Below are 19,551 nucleotides of genomic sequence, written 5' to 3' on the forward strand. Positions count from 1 at the left end.
TCTTGTAGTGTCAGAGTTATGTCACAGGCAAAGTTCAAAGTGTAAAAACAACCCAAATGTTGTGCACGACACATTGTCTCAATATGGTGATCATTTCTGTGAAATAGTTGTAAAATCAGACTTCAAATAAGGAAGTTATGGGCTAGACATGATTTTGCTGCAAGGTCATGCTGTGACCTTGACCTTCAAGGTAGCGACCCAAATGTTGCATGTGACACGTCGATTCAATATGGTGATCATCCCTGTGAAATAGTTGTTAAATCCGACTTCAAGGAACGAAGTTACTGGCCGAACGCGATTTTGCTGCAAGGTCATGTGACCTTGACCTTCAAGATAGGGACCCAAATGTTGCGCGCGACACGTCATCTCAATATTGTGATCATTTCTGTAAAATATTTTTAAAATCTAAATTCAAATAACGAAGTTATGGGCCGGACAAGATTTTGCTGCAAGGTCATGCTGTGACCTTGACCTTCAAAATGACCCAAATGTTGGGCGCGACACGTTGTCTTAATATGGTGATCATTTCTGTGAAATAGTTTTAAAATCTGACTTCAAATAACGAAGTTATGGGCCGGACAGGATTTTGCTGCAAGGTCATGCTGTGACCTTGACCTTCAAAGTAGCGACCCAAATGTTGGGCGCGACACGAAGTCTTAATATGGTGATCATTTCTGTGAAATAGTTTTAAAATCCGACTTCAAATAAAGAAGTTATGGACCGGACACGATTTTGATGCAAGGTCATGCTGTGACCTTGACCTTCAAGGTAGTGACCCAAATGTTGCGCGCGACACGTCGTCTCAATATGGTGATCATTTCTGTGAAATAGTTTTAAAATCCGACTTCAAATAAAGAAGTTATGGACCGGACACGATTTTGATGCAAGGTCATGCTGTGACCTTGACCTTCAAGGTAGTGACCCAAATATTGCGCGCGACACGTCGTCTCAATATGGTGATCACTTCTGTGAAATAGTTTTAAAATCCGACTTCAAATAAAGAAGTTATGGACCGGACACGATTTTGATGCAAGGTCATGCTGTGACCTTGACCTTCAAGGTAGCCGGACACGAGTTGGGACGTACGGACGGACGGATTGACGGACGGACGGACAACCCGACGACTATATGCTCCCCCGAAATTTTCGGGGAGCATAATAAAACTTCGCCCTGAGTGAGATTTAAGAAATAAAATGGTGGGCTAATTAACGTGTGTTCGCTCCGTGCCCATGCCATTTTAATTTGTTAATTCTCAACTTTTCGCTTGGCGGGCTCGCAGGGCAAAATACACTAATAAGCAGGGACGCAGGGAGAAGTTTTATTTATTTAACTTTGCCCGCGCCCTGGCTTATAAGTCTGTTTTCTCTCCGAGTCCCTGCTGTTTTATTTATTTAGGGGTGTCACGTTTAGAAAAAACACTCACCATTTAAATGGCGCTCTAAAAACTATGTTAAAGGTTTAACCAACAGTACTAATAAAATCCTTAGATTTTCAACATTTTCTTTGCTTCTTTAAGACAAGATCTGACATTTTGTTCTTATTTTGTGTACTCACTATGATTACAATACATATTCAAACATGGAGTTAGTAACTATTTTCTGCTTGGGTCGTACCGTACTTGATCAGATCGGAAAAAATACATTGAGTACAACTTATATACAAATTGTCATATATTGTTATAAAAAAACTGATTTCACTGTCTACTGAAAAACATGTAATACATGTATTTACCTGTTTTCCATACTGAAGACTTTTTCTAGTGAAGTATTCATGTTTATTTTCTGTTCTGTTGTTATTGTTTCTTCTTCTACTTCAACAGCTGATGTAGTAAACATTCCACTCTCATCTTTATATGCACAGAGAGTGGTCACTCGTGGTTTCTGAAATAAGTACATATGTTTTATTGTAATGAATATTTCCTAGTAAAATTCTAAATTATAACAAAATACCTTGTCATTTACAAATATAATGAAAAAAGTTTCTTAGAGATATCATTTTTCTGTATGGATTGAAGTCAAGACAAAGTTTATTTGCTTCTGTAATAAAAAAATTATTAGTAAACATATTGAAACAAATGTAAATGTCTTAGTGTGCTTTATTTATCTTCTTCTTGGATTTTTTTTGTTTTTTGTTTGTTTTATAAGTGACATTGCTGGTTGCAGTGAGTTCAGCAAATATCTGATTTGACACTAAAGAACCATTATTTGAAATGAAAGTAATCAATAACTTGACCCAGAGTCAATGCTGACAATGTACTGGTTTTCTCTACTCTTTTTAAACACATATGAGTAGTTGTATCATAACTCCATGAACAACTTAAGCAACAAAAAACAAAAACTACAATGTATACTCAAAAGGAGGCAAATACTAAGGTAGAATCATTTATAGAAACAATATGGTACCTACATTAGAAATGAGAGGCTTGGTAAGAACAAGCCGGGCACCAGTCACTTCTTGTTTCAATGTTAACATCATGATGGTTCCCTAATCACTCATTATCAAAATATAGGGATCAGCTACAGTACATTGTACTATAGGAGTACCCATCTCAATTGGAATATGCTGCAGTTGTTGTACTGTAAAATTGTATAAATGAGCATGTATAAACCAATTAAACCAACTATATAATTATAACTTAGCAACACACTAAAACAGCTTATACAAAATTTATTTTAGTTTGACTGTGCAGGAAGTTATAATCTTATACTGTTTAACACATTCGAATCTATACATGGAACCTATCAGTACTGAGCCATGAAGGTAAAGTTTCCTGATGGCTTGCCTCTGACAGGGTTTAAAACCACACATCTTGCAATCCTTAGATTACTATTCTGACATATTAACCACACAGTCATGCCGCCACTTTACAATAATTATTCACCTATTGCATGAATGTTTAAGCTTCTTCTCCTGACAATTATTTTTTAATTTTGTTACCTTTCAAACTTCTTTTTTGAACACTTATGATATAAATGTGTATATGCAAATTTTTAATTTTTTTAATTTTTCAAAGTTTCTTTTTTTTTTGGCGTTTTTGGTTGGGTTTTACATTGCACCAACAGTTTATGTCATATGGAGTCTTTCCAGCTTTACTGATGAATTAGGACCCAAGACCTTAGGTTCCCCTTTGTTCATTAATTCAGACTAACCATGCACCTGAGTAGAACTACCCAAGTTCTGTAAGCTAGATTGATAACTTCCTAACATGAAAGAATTTGTAGATGCTGGCACAGATGAGAGTTGAGGCAAGTGGTTTGAAGTCAACAATGTTCAAACCACTAAGCCACAGACGCCCCAAAAATTATATATTATGACCAATATAAGGTTAGTTGGATAAACCCCATTATTTTTTAACAATAATCAAGAAAGAAACTTCTCCTTACCTCCATCCAGTAATCTGATGCCACCTGAGGACACCTGTAGAATATATCTGCCTTCTCCAACATTACCAGCATATATAGTGGCAGTCTGGGTACTAAATCCACTGTGATCTAATTCTTGAATCTCCTGACCAGTCTGTAAAATCTGTAACATATGTGTAAAAAAAATATTGATACTTTCTTATATCAATTTCTAAAGAGTTCATTTGAATTGTCATAATTAATTGCTTTACTGTTACATGAATTTTTTATAAAATCTTACAAACTGTTTCATTTTGTAATGAAAGATGCAACTGCATCTGAACAATGTTCTCTTCAAACTTGCCACAAATGGCTTAAATATAAAATAAAAATATTAATATATAACCACAACTCTCCTTACACTCAAGCCAAATAAATAAGTCCAAAAGAAGGAAAAAAGAACAGCCTTATTTTGATGAATAATTTGTTACAAACAAACACAAATGTGTTGGATTAGTAATCTAAGGATTGCTCGTCACATCAATTTCGACCAAGTCAAGGGCAAGATGTTGTTTCCTTGAGCAAGAAACTTATTTATTGCTTAGTACTAGCTGGTTCCAGAAACAGATTCAAGAGTGTTTCCATAAGCTTATAGCTTCCGACACAAACTAAACACACAATTAAAATTAATTTGTATAAAACAAACACAACAATGACCACTGATAGCTTATGTATCTATAGTTCTGTTGTATAGGGGTGATAAAGATATGTAAGAAAATGCCCTAAAACCGGTTATTATTATTTACATACCATACTAGAGTCCGGTCGACTTAGTATTAGGAACTTACCATACTAGAGTCCGGTCGACTTAGTATCAAGAAAGCATGACCATCCTGTATCTCTTTCTCATCGTCGTCTTTGTCACCACTTGTCTTTGGTCCTGTCACTGTCCACATGTTCACACAGCTGGGTAACTCAAACGTTGTCACAACTTGTGGTCTAATACTTCTCTGAATACAAAAACAAGAAACTAAGTTTGTGTAATCTTACTTAGACATCAACAAATTTATCAGTTCACTGCTTATAAAAACTATGTGTAAATATCATAGGAGAAAACAATGATATACATGAGTAAAAGGACTTGAATCTTACTAGGCTAATTTATGAGAATGACAACTAAATAGTGACTACCTCTTCAAACAATTTCTCTTCTTTTGTTAGGTTTTAAGTCATATCAACATTGTAAAGATCATATCTCTAGCTTGACTGGTGGAGGAAGACCCGAGGTAGCTGTTAGTGCATTACTTCAGGCACCTGAGTAGAACCACCAACCTTCAGACAGCTAGAAAGATAGGTACCTCAAATGAAAGCTAAAGTCCCTAAAATGATATAAACCAACAAGGGTGAGGGGCAAGTGATTTGAAGGCAGCAACATTAACCATTCTGCCAAATAAGCTGCATCATAAAAAGGTTATTCACCTGTAATACTGACAGAGCTCCATTTTTACCATAACTGGAAGTGGTGACCAGCTCTGAACTGAACTGAACTCCTCAGATAGGAATGCTGGTTCCCCCATAACAATGTTACCACATGGTGATATATTCCATATATTGTCACAAACCTAGATCATTTAAATTGTTGAAATATTTGTAAAATGCAAAAGTGTCAGTGAAAAATTAAAGAATCTGGCATACAATCTACTGGAACTTTTAGATTCTTTTGTAAGTCTATGAAAATTATATACTAGAATATGATAGAATAACTGATCTATGGTACAAGAAAATAAGCTGTATTTTGAAAAGATGACATAGATCCAACTTAAGTCGAGCTTTACACATACTGGTACATATCTAATATCAACAGATATATGACATGAAATTCAAGAAAAAAATATACAAAAAGAAATATATATACATGTTTATCACTGACACTTGAAGCATTCAGTGTGAAAGGAAAAACTGACAGACGGTTACCAACTAGTATGAGCATCTGTCTTACCACCCAGTATGAGCATCTGTCTTTACTCTTACCAACTAGTACGAGCATCTGTCTTAACATCCAGTGTAATCATCTGTTTGTACCACCCAACATAAACGTCTGCCTTAACCATCCAGTATGAGCATCTGTTTGTACTACCAAAAATAAACATTTATTTGTACCAACTAGTATGAGGATCTGCCTTACCGCCCAGTAGGAACATCTGCCTGTACCACCTAGTATAAACATCTGTCTGCACCATCCAGTATAAACACCTGTCTGTACCATTCAGTATAAACATCTGTCTGTACCATCCAGTATAAACATCTGTATGTACCATCCAGTATAAACATCTGCCTGTACCATCCAGTATAAACATCTGTCTGTACCATCCAGTATAAACATCTGTCTGCACCATCCAGTATAAACATCTGTCTGTACCATCCAGTATAAACATCTGTCTGTACCACCCAGTATAAACATCTGTCTGTACCATCCAGTATAAACATCTGTCTGTACCATCCAGTATAAACATCTGTCTGTACCATTCAGTATAAACATCTGTCTGTACCATCCAGTATAAATATCTGCCTGTACCACCCAGTATCTTCCTGTACCATCCAGTATAAACACCTGCCTGTACCATTCAGTATAAACATCTGCCTGCACCATCCAGTATAAACATCTGCCTGTACCACCCAGTATAAACATCTGTCTGTACCATCCAGTATAAACATCTGTCTGTACCACCCAGTATAAACAACTGCCTGTACCATTGAGTTTGAACATCTGCCTGTACCATCCAGTATAAATATCTGCCTGTACCACCCAGTATCTTCCTGTACCATCCAGTATAAATATCTGCCTGTACCACCCAGTATCTTCCTGTACCATCCAGTATAAACACCTGCCTGTACCATTCAGTATAAACATCTGTCTGCACCACCCAGTATAAACATCTGTCTGTACCATCCAGTATAAATACCTATCTGTACAACCCAGTATAAACACCTGCCTGTACCATTCAGTATAAACATCTGCCTGTACCATCCAGTATAAACATCTGCCTGCACCATCCAGTATAAACATCTGCCTGTACCACCCAGTATAAACATCTGTCTGTACCATCCAGTATAAACATCTGTCTGTACCACCCAGTATAAACAACTGCCTGTACCATTGAGTTTGAACATCTGCCTGTACCATCCAGTATAAATATCTGCCTGTACCACCCAGTATCTTCCTGTACCATCCAGTATAAATATCTGCCTGTACCACCCAGTATCTTCCTGTACCATCCAGTATAAACACCAGCCTGTACCATTCAGTATAAACATCTGCCTGCACCATCCAGTATAATCATCTGCCTGTACCATCCGAGTATAAATACCTATCTGTACCACCCAGTATAAACACCTGCCTGTACCATTCAGTATAAACATCTGCCTGTACCACCCAGTATAAACATCTGCCTGTACCACCCAGTATAAACATCTGTCTGTACCAACCTGTATAAACATCTGCCTGTACCATTCAGTATAAACATCTGCCTGCACCATCCAGTATAATCATCTGCCTGTACCACCCAGTATAAACACCTGCCTGTACCATTCAGTATAAACATCTGCCTGCACCATCCAGTATAAACATCTGCCTGTACCACCCAGTATAAACATCTGTCTGTACCATCCAGTATAAACATCTGTCTGTACCACCCAGTATAAACAACTGCCTGTACCATTGAGTTTGAACATCTGCCTGTTCCATTCCAGTATAAATATCTGCCTGTACCACCCAGTATCTTCCTGTACCATCCAGTATATAAACACCTGCCTGTACCATTCAGTATAAACATCTGCCTGTACCCTCCAGTATCTGCCTGTACCATCCAGTATCTACCTGTACCATCCAGTATTGACATCTGCCTCTACCGACCAGTAGAACCATCTGCCTCTACCTACCAAGTAATGACATCTGCCTCTACCGACCAGTATAATCATCTGCCTGTACCAACCAGTATCTGCCTGTACCAACCAGTTTAATCATCTGCCTCTACCGACCAGTATTGACATCTGCCTGTACCAACCAGTTTAATCATCTGCCTGTACCAACCAGTATCTGTACCATTCAGTTTGTACATCATATCATATTATTACAGTCATTGAAGTCTCTGATAGTATGATTATAAAATAAATTGTGGAAAAAGTTTTAAAACTTTATTTCTGTACAAAAATACAGACATATCCTTAACAAAAAGCATGAAGTTAATACATTTATAGTTTTATAGTGAGACAAATAAAAGATGAATATAATACAAGCTCATTACACAGGGGTTTACATTTTCACATTTTTTATGCTATAAATGTGTGCAATGTTGACAAGCATTTCTAAGAACAAGACTGACATTTGAAACATCAAAGGCATTATATAAATTCTACTTCACACAAGTCTTAATAAAACAACTGTAAATCATGTCCAACAACTGGATTATTTTGTCTGAATAAATTGGAATAAATTGAATTGGCAAATTCGCACTTCCATACTGAATCTGCAATTCCACACTTTACAATTACTGCAAAATCATTATTATTTGTGAGGAACTAATTTTCATGGATAGGTAAATCCACAAATTTAAGATCCAATGGAATTTCATTTTGTCTTCTGATTATTTTGCATCACAGTGCATACCTTTTGGAGAAAATAGACAGTCCCCAAATTGAAAAATACACGAAAAAGTTCTTTGTGACAAAACCAGGATATTTCATGCCAAAGAAATTATGTGAATTCACAGTAACATCTTCATAGCCAATCACATATATCTGTGTATCTACTGTTATTGATATATCAAGCTAATAAACAACTTACTAAATGTACATTGATTCAGCATGGAATATATTGATAATGTTTTTCAAATCCGCTTCTGACTGATATTTTTAAAAATAAGCAATCAGGTTTGATCCTCTATCCCAAAAAGAAACACTGAGAGATATTGTCAGCATTAGTACTCTATGCTATCCCCCTTAAAAATCACTTCTGTCTAATGTGTATAAATCAAACATGCAGTTCTATAAAATGTTTAAACAAACTGTCTAAATGCATTTCCTCCCCCCCCCCCCACACACACACTAACCACACCCCTTTCCCAAAAACAACAACATAATGTCCATATTTAGATGATGCAATGGGAGGTTAAGTCAGTCCCACAATTTTAAAACAACTTCCACTCCCTGTGTATAAAATACACATTGAACACTGTGGTAGATATATTATACAGTCAGTTATTTACAGCCCTGTATACATGATTCTACATCATGTCATTGGCAATATAATCATAGTGATCAGAAATGAGCTGTGGATCTGTCAACCTCCATCAAATCTTCAACCAACTGTAACAAAAAGGGGAAATAGTGTAAAATTAGTCATGTATATATTATTATGAAAGTGTATTTCCTACCTATTTTTTTTCAAATACTAACATTTATACTTTAAGTTTATGTTTAATTTGTCAAGACTACTGAAGAACATTAGGTAGAATCAAACTTAACTTGTCAAGTTTTCAATGACAAACATCCACTCTGATTTTAGTTTTTAACTTGGATGATGTAATCAATGATCAAGAACAAATGAATGGTTTTGCCTTGTCTGTGAAAGGTTCATGTATCTGTTTTGATCATACCATAGACAAATACAGAAAAGATAGTTTCTTCCCTTGGCACTTGACTTGAGTTTTCAAGACAGTATTCTAGCTCTTAAAAGATGCTCTTTTTCTACATAAAACTACATAAAACTAAATACATGATTAATTTTAGATATTTAAAGATTGTTGGCTTTTTTTTTAAAAAAATTCAAGTTTTCACACATGTATTTGGTGGTTGCTAACATAGACTCACCTGATCAACACTGGTTCCTATTCGCTTTGCCATTTCAGATTTTTCCAGTACACTTAAATGTAGAAATTTCCAAAGAAGTTCACCATCAAGAACATTTTTGTGGGCATTTGCAAGATCTGCTGAGTTATTTTGTACAGCTCTGAAAAGTTCACACAATAAAAAAATAACTGTCACATAGAATTGTACATATACTAAAACATACCACCAAAGCTTTTTTGAGAAACAACAATAAGTATATCTACATATATTTCAAACAATGTTCAAGTACAATGTTTGAAATGTATATATTAGATTCCATAAATATATAACATTACACTGTAGTAGAAAGCTTGTAATATATAATCAATTCATTCAGTTTATCTTTCACTACTATCTTGAATAATTAAGATGCAATATTAGACAAACTACATAGCTACATCATGTGTTTTACTGATATGGTAATATATAAATGAAGGAATATAATTGTGGTGTTGGTAGTTTATACTCCAGATCACAGCAGTAAGCCGCATTGAATTAACAAGAGCACAGTTCAGCCACCGCATCGTTCCTGGGAATGCTGTCAAACAGTTTATCAGTACTAGTTTCCTCCACTTTCACAAGGAACTGAAACTTCATTACATACCAGACCAGAGGTACAGTGCGAATGACCGTAGAAAGGATTTCATGATCAATCACAACAAAAGAGACCTGCGCCATCCAGGAATCGAACCCGGTCACCCTATTCACAGTTCAACGCTCTACCTATTGAGCTAACTGTATGGCTTTTGAAGGAATATGATTACATTACATGTATATCAATAAATACCTGTAAGATCTCGGATTGAGCCCGGCAGTGTGAGGTAGCTGCATATTAAGGGCATTCTGTAACATGAGTAATCTTCTATACACCTTCTCTGAGACCGGTAACAAGTAACCTAAACTACCATCTAGTGAGGCTGAAACACAATATGTATTTTTACATGATTAAAAGTCAGAGACTATATTCGTTAGTATTTTGTCATGTGACAAACTCTTAACAAAATCAAATGTTATTTTATCTTTATAAAGCAAACCTATATTGGTAGACAATGTAAATAGAATTTTCATATCATCTTAAAATTCTTTACATAAAACAGTAGCACTCAGTCAACCATTTTTTATCAGTCCCTTATAATAGGATGTTATATAAAAGAATAATAAAAGATCTAAAAATATTGGTGGCGAACCAATTACAAAACATTTTTTAAAAATAAAATAACACTTATAAAAACATTCTAAAGTGCCTTCTGGTAACTCAATGTTAAGAAACATCTTTTAAAAAATAATCTATCTTATTTCTATCCCATACATATATGACATATTAACATTATAAAATCATATTACCAAAGTAAGTAACATGGCGTCTCTCTAGTGGTCCTGTAAGTTTTTTTTCTGTGGATGGATCAGAGAGTTTACATCGCACACGAAACATTGTGTTTATATGAGATCCTGCATTAAAATCTGCTCTCCTTAACAATCTTGTTCCTCCATGACTTTCTCGAACTGTAAACATTGTACTTGTATATCAATAAACAAACAAGCGATTATTGCTTTAATTGAAGAATTATAAATTCTATGACAGAATTTCAATGTAAAATTAGGGTATATGTTGCTACATGCACACTTTTTAAACTACTATTGTACTAAATAATTATATCCTTAAAGTGCCAAGATATCAATTTTTGTGAATCCTATGTCAAAGATTAGAGCCTCTGTAAAGAGGTCTGTTATATTGTAAACCTTTATATTATCTTCAGCTATCTCAATTATGTTTTTTTTATAATGTTTAACCTTCACCAGGCTAAATATATTAAATTGACTTATAGATCTTTTAATCTGGACAAAACCATTCATCATTTTTAGGTAGAATTTCAAAACAAGAGGGCCATGATGGCCCTGAGGTCGCTCACCTGTATGTAGGCCCCCGGAGTGGGGCCAGTTTAAACCCCAGGGCTTTTATTTGAACAAACTTGGAAGACACCCATAAGAAGATGTTTCATGATGTTAAGTTTTTACTACACACATATAATGAAAAACAATGATCTGCCCCCACCCCCAACCCCCGGCTGGGCCAATTTTAACCCAAGGGCTTTTATTTGGACAAACTTGGTAGACACCCATAAGAAGATGATTCACGCTAAACATCTAAGCTGTAGCTCATTGGGTTTTTTAAAAGAAGATTTTTTAAGTTTTTACTATACGCATACAGTTAAAAACAATGACACCCCTGGGGCGGGGCCAGTTTTGACCCCAGGGCTTTTATTTGAACAAACTTTGTGGACACTTACTAGAACATGTTTCATGCTTAATATCTAAACTCTAGCTATTTGGGTTTTTTCAAAGAAGATTTTTAAGTGTTTGCTATACACATATAAGGAAAATCAATGACCCCCAGGGCAGGGTCAATTTTGACCCCAGGGCTTTTATCTGAACAAACTTTGTAGACACTCACTAGAATATGTTTCATGCTTTTTATCTTAACTCTAGCTATTTAGGTTTTTTCAAAGAAGATTTTTTAAGTTCTTTCTATACACATATAAAAGAAAAATCAATGACCCCCGGGGCGGGGCCAATTTTGACCCTAGGGCTTTTATTTGAACAAACTTGGTAGACACCCATTAGAACATGTTTCATGCTAAATATCTTAGCTCTAGCTCTTTAAGTTCTTTAACAGAAGATTTTTAAGTTTTTACTATATGCATATAGGGAAAATCAATGACCCCCTGGGGCGGGGCCAATTTTGACCCCAGGGCTTTTATTTGAACAAACTTGGTAGACACTCATTAGAAGATGTTTCATGCTAAATATCATAGCTCTAGCTCTTTTGGTTCTTTAAAAGAAGATTTTTTTAAGTTTTTACTATATGCATATAGGGAAAATCAATGACCCCCTAGGGCGGGGCCAATTTTGACCCCAGGGCTTTTATTTCAACAAACTTGGTAGACACTCATTAGAAGATGTTTCATGCTAAATATCATAGCTCTAGCTCTTTTGGTTCTTTAAAAGAAGATTTTTTAAGTTTTTACTATATGCATATAGGGAAAATCAATGACCCTCTGGGGCGGGGCCAATTTTGACCCTAGGGCTTTTATTTGAACAAACTTTGTAGACACTCACTAGTAGATGTTTCATGCCAAATATCAAAGCTCTAGCTCTTTGGATTTTTAAAAAAAAGATATTTAAAGTTTTTTCTTTCGGTTGCCATGGCAACCAGAGTTCTGCATGGAATTAAATTCTTTGAACAATTTCTAAAGGTGACCACCAAAGGAACATTCCTGTGAAGTTTGGATGAAATTGGCTTGGTGGTTTATGAGGAGATGTCATTTAAAGTAAAAGTTTACGGACGGACGGACGCCGGATCACAAAAGCGATCACAAAAGCTCACCATGTCACTTTGTGACAGGTGAGCTAATAAGTACCGACTGAAGAGTGAACAGTGCAGACCATGATCAGACAAGACAGCACAGAATTGTGCCGGCTGATCTTGGTCTGCACTGATCACATGAATAAAAATAGTTACCAAAACAGGAATGTAAAAGAAATGCATGAATGACAAAACTTAAATGTTATATAAAATATTACACAGGTTTCCTGAATGTTAAAGCATAAATATTCATAACTATATTTCAAAAACATGTATATTATGATAAATTTTATCTGAAATACCAGTGCATGCAACATTAAATCTGGACTGCATTACTGTAATATAACAAGAATGTCGAACGACACATATACCCCCCTTTCTAGCCATTGACTCACATAATTGGTAATTTTATTACAGAAACTTGCCAAAAATGGGTACATGGAAGTGTTCAATTATGGAAAAATCAAGGGAAACCATTTTGACATATAAGGCCCCTGTGACCTTGACCTTTGACCTAGTGACCCCAAAATCAATAGGGGTCATCTACTAGAGATGACCAATCACTGTGTGAAATATGAAGACTTTGTGATACATACTTTTCAAGATAATCAGCGGAAACCATTTTGATATTTAAGGTCCCTGTGACCTTGACCTTTGACCTAGTGACCCCAAAATCAAAAGGGGTCATCTACTAGTGATGACCAATCACTGTGTGAAATATGAAGACTTTGTGATACATACTTTTCAAGATAATCAGCGGAAACCATTTTGACATTTAAGGCCCCTGTGACCTTGACCTTTGACCTAGTGACCCCAAAATCAAAAGGGGTCATCTACTAGTGATGACCAATCACTGTGTGAAATATGAAGACTTTGTGATACATACTTTTCAAGATAATCAGCGGAAACCATTTTGACATTTAAGGTCCCTGTGACCTTGACCTTTGACCCCAAAATCAATAGGGGTCATCTACTAGTGATGAACAATCACTGTGTGAACTATGAAGACTTTGTGATACATACTTTTCAAGATAATCAGCGGACACCATTTTGATATTTAAGGTCCCTGTGACCTTGACCTTTGACCTAGTGACCCCAAAATCAATAGAGGTCATCTACTAGTTATGACCAATCACTGTGTGAAATATGAAGACTTTGTGATACATACTTTTCAAGATAATCAGCGGAAACCATGTGGTCTACCGACGGACAGACCGACAGACAGACCGACATTAGCAAAACAATATACCCCCTCTTCTTCGAAGGGGGGCATAATAATAAACAAGAGCTGTCACAGGAGACAGCCAAGCTCGACTAATAAAATACTGGACGCAGTAAGGAGGACAAAACTATGAAAGAAAAATCAATTATGTATAATTATGTATTAAGTTAAAGTAAAAAAATAACATTTGTTAAAATAAATTCCAAGATAAAGGGAAATAATTCTAGAAATAGTCACGCTAGAGTTATGAACCTTGTCACACAACATGTATGTAATGATAAGAAGTATATATTTGAAGTTTGAAGTAGATACCTTAAAAAGTAACAAAGTTATAATATTTCTTAAAGAAAATCTTAAGTTCAAAGAGAAATAAATCTGTAAAAATTACTTCAAGAGTTATGAACATTGTCACATAAAATATAATTCATTATAAGGAATAAGTATTTGAAGTTTGAGGTAGATACCTTTAAAACTAAAAAAGTTATAGTAAAAATAACATTTTTCTAGTAAAAAAATCTAAGTTGATGAGGAGATAATTCTTGCAATATTGGTGCTAGAGTTATGAACATTGTCACATAAGATGTGGATGATGATAAGGTACATTTATTTGAAGTATGAAGTTGATCCCTTGAGAAATAAATAAGTTACAGTAAAAAATAATATTTTTTAAAGAAGTTCAAGGGGAGATAAATCTGAAAATATTGGTGCTAAAGTTATGAACCTTGTCACATAAGATGAGGATGATGATAAGGTACATATATTTGAAGTATGAGGTTGATCCCTTAAGAAATAAAGAAGTAACAGTAAAAAATAGTATTTTTTAAGGAAAATTCTAAGTTCAAGGGGAGATAAATCTGAAAATATTGGTGCTAGAGTTATGAACCTTGTCACATAAGATGGGGATGATGATAAGGTACATATATTTGAAGTATGAGCTTGATCCCTTATGAAATAAAGAAGTAACAGTAAAAAATAGTATTTTTTAAGGAAAATTCTAAGTTCAAGGGGAGATAAATCTGAAAATATTGGTGCTAGAGTTATGAACCTTGTCACATAAGATGTGGTTGATGATAAGGAACATATATTTGAAGTTTGAAGTTGATACCTTAAGAAATGACAAAGTTATAGTGAAAAATATTTTACTGCACCAAAACTTTAATCTGAAATCTGGACGCGGACGCTGGGGCGAGTAGGACAGCTCTCCATATACTTCGTATAGTCGAGCTAAAAAGTTTACTTACTTTCAGGTAAGTACTGGTATATCAAAATATTCTTCAATTTGTCTGTCACTGTAAATATAATAATGTGTTTTATTTATACTCAAAAACAACTACTTACTTACAATCAAAATCGAAGAAACAAAAGGGGAATAATTCATTAATTTTATCAAATTAATCAATATCTTGAGAAATTTGATTTACGCTAATTCTGCTAAAAGCCGTAGAAAACACAAAACATATCCAGTTCATAGCATCATTATACACAACATACAAGCTGATCACAAATTATGTCCGCCCTGTCATATGAAAGGGAGGGTTTTTGTCCGCCTTGTTATTATCACGGGAGGGCTTTTGTCTACCTTGTTATTATCACGGGAGGGCTTTTGTCCACCTTGTTATTTTCCAAAAGGGCTTTTGTACGCCCTGTCATTTTCACGGGAGGGCTTTAGTCTGCCTTGTCATATTTGGACAGGAAGGCTTTTGTCCATTTCCCAAGTGAGATAGCTGTTCATTTGTTAGTCCATGAAAATACCATAAATCCTACCAGAACTGTATGACAAAAAATTAATTTTAAATTGTCCAAGATGCACCTATGAAATACATACCTATAAAAGATAACTGTGAACTGTCAACAAAATAATCTAGACTGTATACTTCCAAAGGTTTCACATCCTGTGTTATACAAGAGGGCCATGATGGCCCTGAGGTCGCTCACCTGTCTATAGGCCCCCCAACCCCCCCCAACGTTGCAGGGCCAATTTAACCCAAGGGCTTTTCTTTGCACAAACTCGGTAGACACCCATAAGCTCTAGCTCATTGGGCTTTTTGAAAGAAGATTTTTTTTAAGTTTTTACTATACACATATAGTTAAAAACAATGACACCCCTGGGGTCAGGCCAGTTTTGACCCCAGGGCTTTTATTTGAACAAACTTTGTAGACACTTACTAGAAGATGTTTCATGCTTAATAACTAAACTCTAGCTATTTGGGTTTTTTCAAAGAAGATTTTTAAGTTTTTGCTATGCACATATAAAGAAAATCAATGACCCCCGGGGCGGGGCCAATTTTGACCCCAGGGCTTTTATTTGAACAAACTTTGTAGTCACTCACTAAAAGATGTTTCATGCTTAATATCTTAACTCTAGCTATTTGGGATTTTTCAAAGAAGATTTTTTTAGTTTTTGCTATACACATATAAGGAAAATCAATGACCCCCGGGGCGGTGCCAATTTTGACCCCAGGGCTTTTATTTGAACAAACTTGGTAGACACCTATTAGAACATGTTTGATGCTAAATATCTTAGCCATAGCTCTTTGAGTTCTTTAAAAGAAGATTTTTTAAGTTTTTACTATATGCATATAAGGAAAATCCATGACCCCCCGGGGCGGGGCAAATTTTGACCCCAGGGCTTTTATTTGAACAAACTTGGTAGACACTTATTAGAACATGTTTCATGCTAAATATCTTAGCTTTAACTCTTTTGGTTCTTTAAAAGAAGATTTTTTAAGTTTTTACTATATGCATATAGAGAAAATCAATTACCCCCTGGGGTGGGGCCAATTTTGACCCCAGGGCTTTTATTTGAACAAACTTGGTAGACACCTATTAGAACATGTTTGATGCTCAATATCTTAGCCATAGCTCTTTTTGTTCTTTAAAAGAAGATTTTTTAAGTTTTTACTATATAGGGAAAATCATTTACTATATAGGGAAAATCAATGACACCCCGGGGCGGGGCAAATTTTGACCCCAGGGCTTTTATTTGAACAAACTTGGTAGACACCTATTAGAACATGTTTGATGCTAAATATCTTAGCCATAGCTCTTTGAGTTCTTTAAAAGAAGATTTTTTAAGTTTTTACTATATGCATATAGGGAAAATCAATGACCCCCCGGGGCGGGGCCAATTTTGACCCCAGGGCTTTTATTTGAACAAACTTGGTAGACACTCACTAGAAGATGTTTCATGCCAAATATCTTAGCTCTAGCTCTTATGGTTTTTTAAAAGAAGATATTTAAAGTTTTTTCTTTCGGTTGCCATGGCAACCAGAGTTCTGCATGGAATTAAATTCTTTGAACAATTTTTAAAGGTGACCACCAAAGGAACATTCCTGTGAAGTTTGGATAAAATTGGCTTAGTGGTTTATGAGGAGATGTCATTTAAAGTAAAAGTTTACGGACGGACGGACGGACGGACGGACGGACGACGGACGGACGCCGGACGAAAAGCGATCACAAAAGCTCACCCTGTCACTTTGTGACAGGTGAGCTAATAAAAACAAATAGAATACAATACACATGTTTATATACATATGGAGACTTAACTCTATATTTTAAAACATTAAATGACTTACTACTCTAGAGGCTTGCAAAAAACATTCAAAAACATTTTAAACATTAAATGACTTACTACTCTAGAGGCTTGCAAAAAACATTCAAAAACATTTAAAACATTAAATGAGTCTAGAGGCTTGCATAATATAATTTTACACAACTCATTCAATAAATTCAGTATTGAATCTACATTCATTCAATATCCTCTTACTACTTCAATTATTTTTTTTATTTTTATATTTTGGCTACATGACACAATGGTTAAGTTTTCATATACGGTATATCACTGTGTCACTGAAACATAAATAATATAATCAATCAAACCAAACATGTAACATTATCATTTTTGTCAAACGAGGTGACCCAATGGATCTCTTTCATTTATATATTGTATAACTATAAAACAATAAAGTTGTATAATTACCCTGCACACTTGTGATAAGACTCTCTCTTGTTCCTGATATCTATATAATGTCACACTTTTCTGTACATCAGCAGCAAATATCAGGTTCTTTAAAGTAACCAATGAATGTATGTAGATATGTGTGTCTATAAAAGCTACACCTATGAGATCATCATTCTTCAATGTCCACATAAATATCTGTAATAAAATATAGGAATAAGACAGTTAATATTCCCAGATTGTATACAATGAGAAAACAATTTAACTATGAATGCTTTATAATAAACAGTGCTTGCTAATACTATCAAACATGTAGCCACGCTTATAAGAACAGTGTTTACTACTCTTTAAGTTAACAAGAAGATTTTACACCAAATAATTACCAATAGCTAATTTTCTCTTTAAAAGCTGAATTTGTAAACGATGTTATCAAGGTATAAAACAAAACTATGGCTTCGGTTTGTATTATCAAGAACATAACAGTTTAACATACCTTTTGTCCTACAGCCGAGACTAGAAAACCATTACAGTAAGACAACAAGTAGAGATTTTGATGCTAAAGCATCAAGTCGCCGGATAGAAATGATTGTATTATCATAAGTATAAGAAAACATAAGTTTAATGGTTCAAGTATAAAAATAAGAGGAACAATGAGTTGAGTAATGTTTGTCACTGAGGCTTTGTAAGGCAAGTGCTATGCTGGTAATTCTTTTTGTAATTGTACTTTATACATATACTGTTGTACCATACATTGAAATCCGTATATGTTACTAGTTCAGATTAAGATAATTACCGACAAATAATTACCGATCATCGAATATTTGCAAAGTGACTATGAAAATATATGAGTTTAATTATTTCATGAAACAATACAATTTTACTGTAAAGGTGTTGTACATCATTATTATGACTTGCTATAGAAAAAATATATAATTTAGTTGAAATCAATACATGTATTCCCATCGTTACATATGATATATAAAATTAACGTTTCATTGCCTTTCAGTGCGATCAACACAAAGATAGTTTATTATTTTTTTCTATGTATCTAATACGATTTCGGACCCCTAACGTCATACCGTTTTGGAAACCTGCGTGACGGAAACCGACGGAATATACCGAAATCAACGATTACCATTATATATTTCAATAATGTGCCTCATAAGCATAACATTATTTTGGGATTTTCAACCTTAACTAAACTATTGAACTATCTCCAGAAAGGGCCAGGTTTAACCCTTTACCAAGAAGAAAGGAAAAGGTATGAACATTTATTTTTAATGTGTAAAATATGAGTAAACAGGTTTTTCTAATGATATAAAGTATGAAACTGATTAATGCAAAATAACTTATGTAATTATCTGTACAAAATTACAATGATTTGCATCTTATCAGTTGCTAACCATTAACAAGTTACCTGTCTTATCAGCAATCTGTTACTATTAATAGATTTTTATAACGATATACAACATATATAAACATGTAGTCACGTGATTCTTACGAAAGTCCAGGGAGAATTTGTTTAAAATTAGATAAAATACTGTAATATAATAGTTCTCATAAAATATAAACAACCAAATAATTCTAAAGTGTCATTTCAAATTTCATTCATGATTTATATATTATAAAATAGCAATGCTTGACACATAGAAAAAAGTAAAAGTTACCCTAATATTCAATGACTGATCCTTGGGGATACGTTATTGATTCATTTTATGAAAATTGTTATGTTGCTTTTTAAGATGTCAATATGTGCATATTTCATTTCATTGAGCAAAGT

At 34.7% G+C, this 19,551-nt stretch overlaps 1 protein-coding gene and 1 pseudogene across 1 annotated transcript; both read right to left on the bottom strand.

The window, feature by feature from the left end:
- Window positions 1–1,705: 1,705 nt before the first annotated feature.
- Window positions 1,706–4,956, bottom strand: LOC132727427 (cleavage and polyadenylation specificity factor subunit 1-like). The gene is made up of 5 exons (XM_060712912.1): window positions 4,821–4,956; window positions 4,190–4,351; window positions 3,384–3,525; window positions 2,407–2,576; window positions 1,706–1,880 (listed from the first exon to the last, which is right to left on the bottom strand). The coding sequence occupies exons 2-4, from the start codon at window positions 4,295–4,297 to the stop codon at window positions 2,485–2,487; spliced, it is 342 nt and encodes a 113-aa protein (XP_060568895.1). The 5' UTR covers window positions 4,298–4,351; window positions 4,821–4,956; the 3' UTR covers window positions 1,706–1,880; window positions 2,407–2,484.
- A 2,566-nt stretch (window positions 4,957–7,522) lies between these two features.
- LOC132727426 (cleavage and polyadenylation specificity factor subunit 1-like) overlaps window positions 7,523–19,551 on the bottom strand; it is a 64,514-nt pseudogene continuing 52,485 nt past the window's right edge.

The sequence above is a fragment of the Ruditapes philippinarum genome, unplaced genomic scaffold (assembly GCF_026571515.1).
Source record: "Ruditapes philippinarum isolate M1 unplaced genomic scaffold, ASM2657151v2 ctg3288_1_1_1_1, whole genome shotgun sequence".
NCBI lineage: Eukaryota > Metazoa > Mollusca > Bivalvia > Venerida > Veneridae > Ruditapes > Ruditapes philippinarum.